General features: G+C 47.1%; 1 protein-coding gene across 17 annotated transcripts in view; it reads right to left on the bottom strand.

Moving 5' to 3' along the window:
* kiaa1109 (KIAA1109 ortholog) overlaps window positions 1–15,137 on the bottom strand; it is a 172,956-nt gene that overhangs the window by 86,402 nt on the left and 71,417 nt on the right. For 16 of the 17 annotated variants that reach the window (XM_060051112.1, XM_060051117.1, XM_060051114.1 and 13 more), the window contains exons 45-60: window positions 14,850–15,011; window positions 14,359–14,543; window positions 13,877–14,052; window positions 13,188–13,767; window positions 12,542–12,740; window positions 11,824–12,084; window positions 11,638–11,731; window positions 10,018–10,068; window positions 9,456–9,662; window positions 9,004–9,239; window positions 8,336–8,580; window positions 2,640–2,745; window positions 2,163–2,260; window positions 1,867–2,055; window positions 1,197–1,365; window positions 870–1,081 (exon numbers count right to left, since the gene is read on the bottom strand). In XM_060051112.1, coding sequence (XP_059907095.1) covers window positions 870–1,081; window positions 1,197–1,365; window positions 1,867–2,055; window positions 2,163–2,260; window positions 2,640–2,745; window positions 8,336–8,580; window positions 9,004–9,239; window positions 9,456–9,662; window positions 10,018–10,068; window positions 11,638–11,731; window positions 11,824–12,084; window positions 12,542–12,740; window positions 13,188–13,767; window positions 13,877–14,052; window positions 14,359–14,543; window positions 14,850–15,011 — 3,170 coding nt within the window. The remainder of the gene's footprint in view (window positions 1–869; window positions 1,082–1,196; window positions 1,366–1,866; window positions 2,056–2,162; window positions 2,261–2,639; window positions 2,746–8,335; window positions 8,581–9,003; window positions 9,240–9,455; window positions 9,663–10,017; window positions 10,069–11,637; window positions 11,732–11,823; window positions 12,085–12,541; window positions 12,741–13,187; window positions 13,768–13,876; window positions 14,053–14,358; window positions 14,544–14,849; window positions 15,012–15,137) is intronic. The other variant, XM_060051121.1, reaches the window with a different exon arrangement.

Genomic DNA, 15,137 nt, shown 5'->3' with positions numbered 1-15,137 from the left:
GAGAAAAGGGAGACTGACCGGCAGAGAGGCCAGACACGAGTAAACGTTGGGCAAGCTGTTCAGGAATAGCGTGAACTGAAAGAAAAAGAAGACTGCAAATCAGACGCCGACTCGGCCGTGTTGCTTTTGAAATTGAAAGTCCCCTTGGGTGGCCTTTGTCTTCGTGGTATTCTTGATGTTGGTAGTCTCTGTACAAATATGTTTGCTCAACCATTTTGTTGTGAGCCCTGTAAAAATTGTTTTCTCGACCGTTTTGTTGTGAGCCCTGTATGTTTCTAGCTTGCTTGGTTGCAACCAAATAAACACCTTTGTTTCCATGGGTGTTTTGCTGTTCGTCTGTCTCGTCCGCCAGATACAGACTGAATCCCCGAATCCAGGTTCTTGTTTATTTAGATTATTATGTTGGCCAAACCTCTTACACTGATTGTTCTGTTCAACCTAAGATAAAACAATTATAATCTAGGATATAAATTCTCCCCGTCAACTATAAAAAAGGATGGATTTATGTATTATTATGTATTTGTAATACAAATACACCCTTTTAAAAATGTATAACCTTGCCTACACTTTATGAACATCTACTTCGGACATGGCTCCACGCATTCGCCGGCTTCTTTGAAAACAAATGCACATGGCTCGCGTAGAAGTGCATGGGGAAGGGTCGTCAACGAGTTGTTACGACAATGTTGTGAAATATCTACTACAAAGCTGTAGGGAGCGCTGTGTAGAGAAATGTGTGTGCCAAAACCAAGAAAACAGCGAAGAAATGCCTGAAGTTGCATAGTGGGCCTTTAAGAACAAACGGCAGCTGGTACAGCCCAATGTTTCCACATCACAGCTCAGAGGATGGAGGGAGCCTGCCCTATCACCTGAGCTGCGTTGGTGATGGGGAGGCAGATGCCCAGGTCGTTGACGGTCAGCTGCAGGAACAGGGTGCTGAAGGCCTGGGCAGAGGTCTGCTGGATCCCCGGCAGCTTGTCCACCACCTCCTTGGTGGCCACATGGATGTCTTTATTCAGAGCCAGGCGCTGCTCGTTCCAGTTATCGTACGCCGCCTTGTAGTTCAGCCAGAAGAGTACAGCTATAGACACGTGGTGACGCACACACACACACACACACACACACACACAGTTAACTATAACCAGGTTCTTGTAATTTAGCATATTGAAATTATTATTGAAAGTAATTGATGGAACCTCTGTCAAAGGCCACTGGTTGAGCAAACACGATCGGCCTGTTGAGCGTGATGAGGACGGCCTCCTTGTCGGAGGAGCCGCTGATCTCCTCCTGCAGGGCGTTCCGCAGGCCGATCCGTGTCCGGAAGTACGCAACCTGGTGGAAGTCTGATCCCGCCTCCTCATATACCTGCAGAATGGAGGTCAGGGCCAAGAAAGCATGAACACGAACAAAGCATTTCAGCTAATACACACACAAACGTTACTTTGACAAAACGTTTTAAGAAAAATGCACGTACACACACACACACACACACACACACACACACACACACACACACACACACACACACACACACACACACACACACACACACACACACAGTTGAATGGGGTCGTGGATTTGCTGCCATAATTGCAGAGATTTTGTTCAGATCTGTTGTAAGTGATTTGTTCTCCATACAATGAAGAAAAACTCTGAGAGAATTCACCACGCCTAATCCTGTAAAAAAAATGACGTATCAATGATTACCAAGACATGCACACACTTCATCCACCCTGCAGTACGTGGAGACACGCAAACAAACGGCTGGTAAACACAGCCTCCATCAAACACAGGATAGTGTTTTCACAGGCACCGAGAAAAACACATCCATCGATATCTCCTTCTCGGTCCAATAGCCAGAACTACCTGGTGCTTCACGATCTGCCCCAGGGCCAGGTGCAGGTCCACCTGACACTTCCCAAACAGTTTGAGGTAGCTGCTGCCCCCGCCGGGCTGGGCCTTGCACTGGATCCTGTTTGAGAGCTCCAGCTCGATCAGGCCCGTCTCGAAGCGCACCGCCCGCATGGAGGGGGTGGTGGCGGTCATCTGGATACCCTGGAAGGTTAAACAACACCACACAATCAATTCAGGTTCTGTGACGTCAGATCAATTGTCAAATGAGTTACTTAAAAGAGTTGAACTATTGAAGCACAGTGAAGTACCTTGAACATGAGGCTGAGAGAATACAGCAGGATTTTAGGCTTGTCTGCATCTGTTGAGATGTCGTGCTCGTTCCACAGGGGAATGGGCTGCTCTCCGCCTGTTGTGTGTACACAACACACGTGCAAAAAGCGCATGAGCACAGGCACACGCACACAAAAGTTAATTAGCACTGAACACATACCACAGCCTTTTGTCACAACTGAGACGGCCAAGGTGGTTGGCTCTCTCCATCCATACTAATGCTCATCCTTAAAGTTATAAAGAGGGATTCAAAGGAGGGAGCATCACAGTCTCTAAAAATACATTGTTGTTGTGTAGTGGTTTTCGTAATGAGAAAATAAGAAATGCTCCCGTTGCTATATTTTGGCTATTTGGTGTTCTTTATTTGTAATTGCTGTATATATGTATGTGAAGCACTTTGTAACCTTTTTCTGAATGTGTTGCTGCAGATCGATATGCATGATGGACATTGGTACCTGAAACCTTCTGGATGACTTCATTAACCTCCTTCATGAAGACCTTCTGGAGAAACACCAAGTGGTTCAGAAGGTCTGTGGTGAGGTTGTGCTCAAACGAGCCGATCTATAGATAAAGAGGAGGAAACCAGGAAATTAACCTTAGTTTGAAAATGAAAAACTTTGTTTGATTCTGAAGTCAGAGTGCACAGTGGATCTGTTTTCTATTTGATTTGATATTATTCAGATCCCACCCTCAGGTTAACCAAAATAATACTGACCAAAACCAGGACAACAGGCTCCTCGAGAAGATATGGGAGATACAGAGTGTCCACCATGAACAAACTAGAACTAACCTTGGAAACTAAGTCTGCAAAGGTTATATAATTACAACCACAAGTACAACATTTTCTGGCACACCGTTACATTATTATTAATAAACCTACTAAATGTAAAATATATAGGTTAAATAATGCAAGAAAATGCTATATCACGGTTTCAGACATATATTCTACTATAAAGGCCTAAACACACCGGCTCCGACGCGCATCGGCGCGCATTTCACACGCGTCAAAAGCCTCCCCTAGCACCAACATGAAGCGGCGTGACCGTCGCGCTAAAGTGTAAAATCAGGAAGTCACCTGTCGATCAACCGCAACAAAGAGACGAAACGCCATGGGTGAGTAGCCTATTGTAGCCAGTTTATTTATTTTCCATCTTTTTTGGCTGAATAATTTGAAAAATGTATAATCTGCGCAGTGAAAGTATATTTTCAAGCAGCTGATCTACCAACTTAGTTTTTAGGGCACTTTATCGTTTGATTTACTCTTTTTTTATTTATTTTATATTGTGCAATTATTCATCTACTCCATCAACAATCTCCATAAATGCAGGAACTTCTATTAAGCCTTTTTAGTATATAGTGCAGTCACCTTTTAAGGCCAATTGTTATTGTGTGTATTTATTGTATTGAGCTACTGGATGGCTTTATTGGTCCCCATTGGGACCCATGAAGTAGCTATCTATCTATCCAGCTATATAGCCTTAACATAGCCACACATTATCCATTTTACGTTATCCATTTTAATTGAACACAAGCTCTTTTACATTTTATTGAGTTTTTTTATTTCAACAGAACAAAGAATTGTTGCCAGACAGAGGGTGGCTGCCCTTCGTCTGCTGCGCCGTAGGCGGGCAAGGAGAAGACGAAGGGTTTGGGTGCACCCCATCAATGAACGGAGACAAGAACAGGGGGTATACCACAATCTGGTCCAGGAGCTCCATGCAGATCCTGAGAGGCACCGCCAATATTTAAATTCGCCACTAGGAAGTGTGCAATGGCAGAACAGTATGGTGTAGCCTAGTCATGATGACCTATAATTTTGTTATTATCCCTCTCTGGTATAAATACTCTTTTGCATATATGTATATGCATAAATATATATATATATATATATATATATATATATATATATATACACTTTTTTATCCCTCGGGATAAATACAGTGATGTTATTGCTGTGCTGGACTCAGTAGCCAGTCTATTTTATTTAAGTGCTCGAGACACAATGTTATTTTCCTTAAATTCAGAGAGACAGTGAATACATGATCTGATACCAGAGAGACAGTTAATACATGACAATGCATTTTTGAACTTTGCCTGTGTTTTCTTTTACTTATCTATTTTATTGTATGAGAATGTTTCTATGTGAAGCACTTTGAGTCTGCTTCATGTATGAAAAGTGCTATATAAATGAAGTTGCCTTGCCTTAAATAAAAAAATATATATTACAAGTAATCTGGTTTCTACCTACATTGTGTGATTAGCCATATATTATGTGACTTGATTTAATCTATTTCCCATTATGGTTAAAGGTTTGGCTACTTATGCCGCTTTTCCACTGCATGGTACCAGCTCGACACGACTCGACACGACTCGACTCAGCTCGCATTTTTTGCGTTTCCACCGCGGTACCATGGTATCTGGTACCTGAAGTGGCTGCTTTTTCTAGTACCTACTCGCTCTAGGTTCCAAGCGAGCTGAGCCGATGCTAAAAGGTGACGTCGGCAGACGGCCGGCGACTGATTGGCCAGAGAGTGTGACGAAGTCACGAGAGCGACATGGCAACCATGCTGGTAACATCCATAGCAGCGCCGCAGCCAACATGTTCCACTTCTCCAACTTCTTCAACATGCCAGCTAATAATAGTAATGCGATCGATGTCCTCCATTGTTGTTATGTGGGTTCTGTCCATGTGTGGGTTGCGTATGTGTTGTTTGCGTCGCGTACACAAATACGTCACGGCCCTTTCGCGCAGCCGACCCCGCCCACGTCCAGGAGGTACTATTTGCGGTGGAAAAGCACCCGTGCTGCTACCGTGTCGAGTCGTGTCGTGTCGAGTCGTGTCGAGTCGAGCTACATGTGCGGTGGAAAAGCGGCATTAGTCCACCATTGTTGATTCCTCACCTGAAGAGCCTGAGCTCTGGATCGCCAGGCGATGTCTTTTTTGGAGTTGTCTTTGTAATGACGTGAACTTTGGTCAAACAATTTGGCATATTTCTCCACCTCGACGACCAGTCTAGTAATATTTCTCCACCTCGACGACTCATCAACCATTCTAGTAATTGTTTCTCACAAACGAAAGAGGGCGAAATCCAGTGGTGAGGAGTAGATATAGAGGTGCCTCTATATCTATATAACTATCTACAGATGAATCTTCAGACACTCTGCTATCCTCCCTCTCCTCCTCCTTAGATCCCCTCTGTCCCTTCCACTCCAGACCAGCGCGATCTTCACCGCCCCCGCCTTGGCTGTCCCATCCTCTGCGGACTTGTAGAACAAAGTTGCGAGCAGCCGAGAGGAAATGGAAGAGATCAGACTGTCCTAATGATCTATCTCACTATCTTTTCCTTCTTTCAGATTCCACCTCTTGTGTGTCAACAACCAAATCTGCCTTCTACCGGAACAAAATCAACTCCTCTGCCTCAAACCCCAGGAAACTGTTTTCCCTGTTCTCGTCCCTCCTCAACCCTCCCTCACCCCCACCTCCTTCCTGCCTCACTGCTGATGACTTTGTTACCTACTTTACCCAGAAAGTGAAGGACATTAGCTCCTCTTTTATCCCTGCCTCCATTCTCCCTCCTCCCATCCCCTCCTCTGTCTTTACCCAATTTATCCCTCACCTCTGATGAGGTCAACAGAATAATAACATCTAACCATGCCACCACCTGCCCCCTTGACGCTATCCCCTCCTCTCTCCTCCAGGATGTCTCAAGCGACATCCTGCCATTTCTCACCTCAATTATCAACTCCTCCCTCACTTCAGGCATTGTTCCAGCGTCTTTCAAGACTGCCAGAATAAAGCCTCTCCTCAAAAAAACAACTCTTAATACCACCGACATCCAGAACTACAGACCGGTATCTCTTCTTTCATTCCTGTCTAAAACACTGGAACGTGCCGTTGCTAACCAACTGTCCTCATATCTCTCATCTAACAACCTCCTTGACCCCCACCAGTCAGGCTTCAAGAAGGCACACTCCACCGAGACGGCTCTCCTCGCGGTGACTGAGTCCCTCCGTGCTGCCAGAGCCTCGTCCCTCTCATCGGTCCTCATTCTCCTCGACCTGTCCGCAGCATTTGACACTGTGAACCACCAGATCCTTCTTGCCACTCTTGCCAAACTTGGCATCGCTGAATCTGCTCTTTCCTGGTTCACATCCTACCTGACGAACCGCACCTATCAAGCGACATGGAATGGCTCCTTGTCCAAACCTTGCACGCTTGAAACTGGTGTCCCTCAAGGCTCTGTACTGGGGCCTCTTCTGTTCTCCCTCTATACCAGGTCTCTGGGCTCGGTAATTGCATCACACGGCTTTTCCTATCACTGCTATGCTGACGACACTCAGCTATTTCTCTCTTTCCCCTCATCTGAGAAAACCCTGATTGCAACACGCATAGCGGAATGTCTGGCGGACGTCAGCACCTGGACAACTGCCCATCACCTGAGGCTTAACCTCAACAAAACCGAGCTCCTCCTCATCCCAGGGAAAGACTGCCCACACATGGACTTACTGGTCACCGTCGAGAACATCACTGTATCTCCCTCTCCAACTGCCAGAAACCTCGGTGTGGTAGTGGACAATCAATTATCCTGCACTGCAAACATCACTGCGGTCGCCCGATCCTGCAGATTTGCACTTTACAACATCCGCAGAATTCTGCCCTTCCTCACAAGGGAAGCAGCTCAGCTTCTAGTCCAATCACTGGTCATCTCCCGCCTCGACTACTGCAACTCACTCATGGCTGGACTTCCTACCTCTGCGATTAAACCTTTGCAGCGCATCCAGAATGCGGCAGCGCGCCTCGTGTTCAACCTACCGAAGTTCTCCCATGTGACCCCCCTCTTCCGGGACCTCCACTGGCTCCCTGTAGTAGCTCGCATTAAATTTAAGATGATGGTACTGGCATACAAGGTAGTCGATGGAACTGCCCCTGCCTACCTCCAAGCATTGCTAAAGCCACACACCCCAGCTTGATCCCTCCGCTCAACTACCTCAGCTGGACGTCTGGAACCGACATCGCTAAGAGCTAGCAAAGGCCGTTCAGCAAAGTCACAACTTTTCTCGGTTTTGGGACCTCAGTGGTGGAACGAGCTCCCTGCCGCTCTCAGGACCGCAGAGTCGCTCACTATCTTCCGAAAAAGACTCAAGACTCACCTGTTCAGAGTCCACCTCGACTCTGCATAGCCACCCGCCCCCTTCTGGCCACCATTGTACACTGTATTGTATTGTATTGTATTGTATTGTATTACAGTACTTAACTGAGTAGCAACTGCAGTAGCTGCTATCATGGCTGTAACACGGGGAATTGATTGACCTAGCGATTGTGGTACTTGCACTTGGTTCTATGAACATCCTTTCTGTACCGACAGCGATATATTGATGCACTTTTTAAGACAAATCTACTTATTGTAAGTCGCTTTGGATAAAAGCGATTGCTAAATGCCCTAAATGTAAATGTAAATGTGCTTACGGGACCCGGGATGTACAAACCAGCTTTTAAAAAGCGTTTTTTCAGGGGCGGCGACGCTAGGGAATAGAACATTGGCGTGAAGCCTAGTCGGCCAGTCGGCGCCGGTGTGGGCTAGTACATCCGGAATAATGGGGGCTGACTTTTTGATGTGTTTAGGCCTTAATGCTAATTATCACACTGCAAAAACTTTTCAAATGGTAAAATATCTGTAAAAATCTGAAAAAAGAATGCTAGCTGATAACTAGAGCAAGACAACTGGTGGCACAGCGCTGACATCCAATATGTATCCTATGTTTCACCTGCCACCTCAGACTCCAGCGGCAGCTACAACCTATGAGTGCAGCGGATCAGGACCTTAACTCACCTCAGCTGCCCCCATCAGGACCTTAACTCACCCAAGCTGCCCCCATCAGGACCTTAACTCACCCCGGCTGCCCCCATCAGGACCTTAACTCACCCCAGCTGCCCCCTTCAGGACCCTACCTAACCTCAGCTGCCCCCTTCATGACCTTAACTCACCCCAGCTGCCCCCTTCATGACCTTAACTCACCCCGGCTGCCCCCTTCATGACCTTAACTAACCCCAGCTTCCCCCATCAGGACCTTAACTCACCTCATCTGCCCCCATCAGGACCTTAACTCACCCCAGCTGCCCCCATCAGGACATGTGTTGATCTTAACTCACCTCAGCCACACAGCGAAGGTAGTTCCCCTGCAGGTAGTTGGCTTGCTTGGTAGCAAAGTCTTCGGGCGCCCAGCCCTGGTCGGTGTGGCCGTCGTGCTCCTCCATGATGTATTCTCCGGACATGGTGATAGGCGGCAGGTTGAGGCTGGCCGACGGAGGCATGGTGGACATGTCCACGGGAGACACCTTAGACTGGAAACACAGCTTGTGGTTTGGCAACTCAAAGGTGAAACTGGTCTGGGCACCTGAAAGAAGGAGAAGATAGAAGGAGATGAGGAGGGATAATGGGATGAGAGTTGCTTAACTCTAAGAGTGATCTCTTTATGCATGGCCATTACATTAGGGTAAGGCTAACTGACATTGTAAGTTGAAGAAAATTACAGTACTTCAAGTTGCTGTATGTTAACATAACATACAGCAATTGAATGATGATCAACATGCATACGTGTCTCAGTCGTTTTAAGATTGGTTTCATGATTGCCTGAAGATACTGTATACATCATAGTTCCTAGACAGGAAATGAATGTGCCAAGTACACAGACAAGTTGAATAAAAAGGGTAACTTCTAACAGTTGCAAAACAAATCACCCCTCGGGACTTTTAAGATTTACTCAACTAATATAGATTCAGAAAGCACGTCGTTGATGTGCATCCTCAAAGACACCCACCTGTCATGCCGTGGCTCTTCATGCGGCCCATCTTGTACTCGGCCTTCAGTGACGGCAGCAGAGCGGCGCCGATGGTGATGCCGTCCAGCATGGCGCTGAACTTCAGCACGATGGGCTTCTTCTCCAGCCCCTCGGGGAGCTGGGGGAACTCGTTGGCCTCCACGGGGGTCTGGTGCACGCTGGGCTGCTTGTCGGAGGACTGCGGCGTGGGCGTGTCCTCTCTGTGAGCGGGAGCACTGAAGAGGGGGCGACAAGAGGGGGCGACATTATACAAAACAGAACGCTTAAGATGTTGAAATTGGTTTTGCTGAAATGAACAGTGAGAATAATAAGGGGTCTTTTTTAAGATACAGGCATGTAAACCCATTCTAGTAGTACCCCCAAATGCAATTATTAACCCAAAAAAAAGCATGATATGAGAAACGCCCATTATGGGCAGAAGCAGTGAGGACCTGTTGGAGGGCTGGCGGATGAGGTCAGAGATCTGCTTGGAGAGCTGGTGAGAGCTGCGGACCATCATGCTGTGGAGGGTGGCTGGGTGCTGTGGGATGTTGATCAGGATGGCCCCCACTTTGAACACGGCTGTGTTGTTGGTCTTCAGGCCCCGCTGGGCGCTGTACAGGGCCTGGGACTTGGAGATGTTGCACTTCACCACCGTCCTGGGATGGATGAAGAACAACCAGAATAAAACCTCAGGCTGATCATTTGAATTGCTTTTCAATTTCTGCAACGCTGACACAATCATAGAAGTGTGGCACACAAATGGAATTGGTGGGCACACGTGGCAACGAGATCAGACAATGAGACCACATGAAGAACACCAACACGACATCAAACAATGAGATCACATGAAGAACGCCAACACGCAGCCATCTCTGTTCTGAGGTCTAAGAGGTGGAATGGGTGATTTTGGAGTCAGAGAGTGTTCCCCCAGCGACAAACATGGAACAGACACATGAAGAATGATAAGCCATCCATGTGATTTGAAAGTCCTAGATTGCAGTAGAAACATACAGAAACTCTTGTTTGGCTGTGCTGGTGGGGGAAGTTGGAAAATCCTCCAGTCTATGCAAGTGTTCAGAAGGGAAAGAAAGTAGTTTAAAAGAAGCACAAAGAGAGAGGGAGATATTTGAATGAAATATGAGTTAACATCAACTTTTTTTACAAACAAGTTAAAGTAGCATCATACAAGTAGGCCCGCATTTGAATGCTCGGTTGAAGAATAACCGAACTCATAAAATGAGTTCAGTTAGGAAAGTTTCAAAAGGGATATTTATTTGCGGAGGACTGAATCTTTGATGCAAAGGTGAAAATGAGGGAAAATGTAATATCTTTGTTCTTGGTATGAACCCAACCTATTCTCAGAGACTCCATCTTGATGTTCTCTTGCACAATAAAGAGCAAGATGACTAAGCAGAGACAAGCAATGCATTTCTTCGCAATTCTACTCAAATATTGAAAAATGATGATCCTTTTATTGAATGACAGTAAGTATTGATGTTTGAAACATTTTGGGCCACTATGCCTGTGGATTGACACTGAAAACACACAAACCCCCAAAACACCCAACAAGCTTGCATTTACGTCTCCGAAGTATTCTGGAAGCCTTCAGTCGTGTGAACTGACTCTTTGGCTCCGCAGCATTAAGGCGTGTATGCCGTTGCAATCTCAAAGATTCTGCAGCATATGTTAATGTATAGAAATTCATATGCATTTATCCCTATATAAACTTATTATACTGTTCCAAAGTTGATAAAAGTATGAATAAATGAATGTGTTACATGTGTCTTATAGTGGCTTTTTGCCAAGAGTAGAAGCCTCTATAGGAGCGGGGTAGACGACGCGCAATCCAAAACCAAAGTAAAGCAATCTGAGTCGAAGTTTAAACTAAAATGCTTTATTAAATAAAGCTTCAAACAAAAATGATTCAACTATACTTTTCAACAAACATTTGCGGTCAAAAATCTCTCGGTATCTCCCTGCTTCTGAAATGCGCGCACATCTCCACCCACCGCTCGTCACCCGGTTTCCATCAGCATTCCACTGTGCGACCATCCCTTTTGAAATCATCTGCTGGATGCCTTATTCTTTCTATGTATTTTTTAGTTAATGATCGGGCTATAATAAGACCACGTTGGCTATGCAATCGCGAACAAATACGATGCCCTGCAATAGCCGCAGCTATTCTCTCACATCACACACCATGATGAAGGAACAAATGTGTGGTAGGAACTAGGAACTAAAGTTCTCGCATACGTTTACTAGGACCCACGCCGGCGAGAGACATCTACATTCCGATTGACTGGCGGTCGTTTACAGCCGAAAAGCTACTAGTTCATATGCATAGAGTTTAGCTGTTTTCAACTCTCATTTACAACTTTACAGCTTTAAAGCTATCGCTCAAGCATTTTATTGCTCCTATCGTTTTATCGCTCATGTCTAATAGAAAGTGAATGGGCGTTTATCGCTCAAAACGCTTTACAGCTCTTGGTGTGAACGCACAGTAAGGGATGTCAATGAAGAATGGGCCAGACGCATTCCCAGAAAAATCTCCCAGAACATCAAGTGGAACACCTGTGGGGAGCGTTCTTTCACAATAAGGGAGAATAAGAATCATTATTGATTTGAACTTACTGGATATCTGGAGTTATCCCTTCCAGGAGAACAATGTTGACTCCACCGATATGAGCTGAGGCGCATGTCTCGGTCATCTTCTGGTGCAGGATATCTAGTTCAAAGAGAAGAGCAGAAGCATTGACTATGGAGTCTAACGACCAGCAGAGGCTGGGCTGAGGGTGAATGAACCTTCTTCGCCAGCACCTTTCATCTTGTCCTTCAGCGTGAAGCTGCCGTGGATCTTCTTGAGCTCCGCCTCCATGGTCAGGCCGCCGATGTCGGCCTCCAGGTGCGTGCGGTTCACCATGCCGATGCCGAACACGATCAGAGTGACGTGCTGTGGCTCGGAGCTCAGCAGGCTGCGGCGCCTCCCGCCCACGCCCAGCAGCTTGTTGGGCGTGGCCGACTCCTGCTGCTCGTTCTCAAAGACCACCTTGCAGAGCGGCTCGGAGGAGCGGCAGACGTCTGAGGAGAAAGAGAGAGAACGTCACGGAGGTGGTGCCTCCAGGTGAAGAATGATCTTTACTGTCAATAATAAAACAGACCCATAATCAAACACATTCAGCTAGTAAATGTTAAATAAAACACAACAGATGCATTATATCTAAAGAATAAGGGATCTCAACAGTATACTTTATTTTCCAAAAGGGCAATAGACAATGCATCATATGCGTCATAAAATGAATAAATAATGGTTGATATGTTGCCATGCACGATGCCTCATGTGACATATACATCATATGACATATTCAGCACATAACGTAACTCATTTCGATTTCAGGTGTTTCAAAGTGTCTCAACAAACATGTTTAGCAGCTTGTGTTTCCACCACTCCATTTCGGGTCCCTTTCATGTTCAAAGGTCAAACCTCTAATGTGTTGAAAGGACTCTAACATCCCGGTACTGAGCAGAGAGGACAGACCTGCGATGCAGTTCTCCGGGGAGCTCTTCTCTAGGATGCCCGTGGGGTCTGAGATGAGCGAGTAGAAGTTGAGCAGCTTGTACATGTTCTGCCAGCACTCTGCCGAGGGCTCGCTCTGCTCCGACACCGTGATTGAGTCTGAGTCGTCCATCTGGATGGCCATGTGATCGGCCACATCCCGAGAGCCTTTCCGCGATATCTGAGGGGGACGAGACAGACGGACGCGTAGCTGAGCAGCGATGCAAACAAATACTAACTATATTTGTAGTACCAAATGTTTCAAAATGTTCTACATAATAGAACAATAAAGATTTCCAGACTATATGGTCATAAAGTTATTCAAGCAAAACATGATACAAAATGTCTGTTCATTATATAATCATTATATTAACATATATATTTAAATAAGTCAATATTTTGCACTGGCATCTTCATCTATACGTCCTACCATGCAGTTTTCACACAGTGAATATATGCATGTAATATATGTGTATAATATCTACTATATTATACACATACTACTATAATCTATAATCTAACCTAATGTATATCTACGTTCCCCGGCTGGCAGTACCTTTGAGGTCCTCCGCTCTGATCGCCCTATAATCTAACCTAATGTATATCTATGTTCCCTGGCTGGCAGTACCTTCGAGGTCCTCCGCTCCGATCGCCCCAGTGAGCTCCTCCCCCGGGGCTCTCTCCTTCCAAACGTGTCGGTAGCGGACGCAGGGCCATTAGGGGGCGCCCCGCCGGCCGTCCCCGCACCGCCCCCGCCCCCCACTCCTCTCTTGCTCTTCAGGGTCTGGTTGCCGCTGCGGGCCGCCCCGTTGAGACTCCCCCTGGAGCTGCGGCTGAAGTCAGACGATCGGAAGTGTCGGTACGGCCGGGCCTTGAAGGTGGGCGTGGGCGAGGTGGAGCCGGCGGTGTAGCGGCTCAGCTTGATGTCCGTCTGCGTGGCCTTGATGTCGTCGATCATGGTGCTGAACTGGTGGATGAGCCGCACCAGGGCCATGTCCACGCGCTGGCTGATGGATTGGCACGCCGCCGTGAAGTCGCAGTGGAAGGTGTTGTAGTGGCGCCGGTTGAGGTCGTGGAAGGAGAGTGGCGCGGCCGTAGGGCACTGCGGGGAGCTGGACGACTTCTCCATCACCACCGCGTTCAGGCTGAAGGTCTCGATCAGCAGCGCTGGCTTGAACTCCAGGGGAGGGAGGTTCACTCTGCCCTGTCTGCGGCAGGAGGTGGCGCCCGAACACAAAAAGGGTCTTAGTGTCTGTGGGTACCAGAACATACAAGAACGGTTTGAGCTGATTTATGATGGCCGTTGTTCGGTGTTACCGTCTGGATCTTTTATTCTTGCGCTCTTTGGAGGTGTCTGAGTCCACGATGTCTGCCCGGAGACACTCCAGGGTACCGGAGAAGGAGAGGTGTTCTCCAAAGTACATCTTGTAGCTGAGAGGGGTGGCGTCCTGCGCCTGGATCCCGGTGTGGCTCAACAGAGGCTTGAAGACCACCTGTTGTGAAATATTTCAGACAAGAGCAAAGACCTCTAAAAAGAGCTATAGAGAAGGTTACAAATGACATTTCAATAAGTCATTCACTCATCCCAACAGCAGTTTTCTCCAGTACTCCAGTACTCAAAAAAATGTCTTCTTCTTTATGTCCCATTCAAATAAATAAGAAGAGCAAGAACAAGCTCACATCCAACCATGGACCTGAGTACCTGATTAGCCGTCACCAGTCGGTGCCGCACAGACACCGGAGGGGACAAGAAGAAGGGAGGCACATCAGAAGACAAGAGATAAGGTAACGATACAAACCTGGGCGTCGGCGAGCTGCACGGCGGCCGGGCACTGGGTGCCCTCCTCGATGTCGGCCATGTCGTCCTGACTGGTGCTGTGCTGGGAGTGCTGGGACTGGGTGCCGTCCAGCGTGTTCTGGTCACTGGAGAGCACCGTGTTAAAGTCTGATGCTGAGGCGATGGTCGGCAGGTTGCATGTGCCACCTGAGGCGTCGGAGATAATCTTCTGTTTGAATGTCGTTTCATTTTCAGGGAAAAGGTGACTGGATCGGATCACTACATTGTTTTATATTTTACCAGTGAACTAAATGTTATACTTTACTTCACAAGCTATCCATCAGCAGGCATGCTGTGTAATCAAAAATTATATTATCTAGACACAAGCTGATAACTAGTAGATAATAAACAATAGAAGTAGATCTGAAATAAATCGAAATAGATCACACCCGTCGTGATTTGCTGACCATCACACACAAAGTTTGCATCGGCGTTTCGACGGCACAACCTGACCTGTCTGCAGGACGTTGTGATTGGAGCGGGCCACTGGGGACTCCTGGCACCCCGCCCCGGTCCTGTTCCCCACGGCGTTGGACATCCAGTTGTAGAAGCTGACCGAAGAGGGCTCGGAAAGCAGCGGGTGTTCCGTCAGCACGTCCGTCCCCAGACTGTTTCCTGCAGTACAGAGATGACGTTGAACAAAGGCCGGGGGGTTTGAGTACGCTCTGGGCTTTCCGCCTAACCATCTGGGAGTACTGGCAAATCACGGCTTGCAGCTCAGTCGTGGTTAATGCGCTGTGC

The sequence above is a fragment of the Gadus macrocephalus genome, chromosome 5, assembly GCF_031168955.1.
Source record: "Gadus macrocephalus chromosome 5, ASM3116895v1".
Classification (NCBI taxonomy): Eukaryota; Metazoa; Chordata; class Actinopteri; order Gadiformes; family Gadidae; genus Gadus; species Gadus macrocephalus.
The sequence above is the reverse complement of the archived record's forward strand: the minus strand, read 5'-3'. Positions and strand labels throughout refer to the sequence as shown.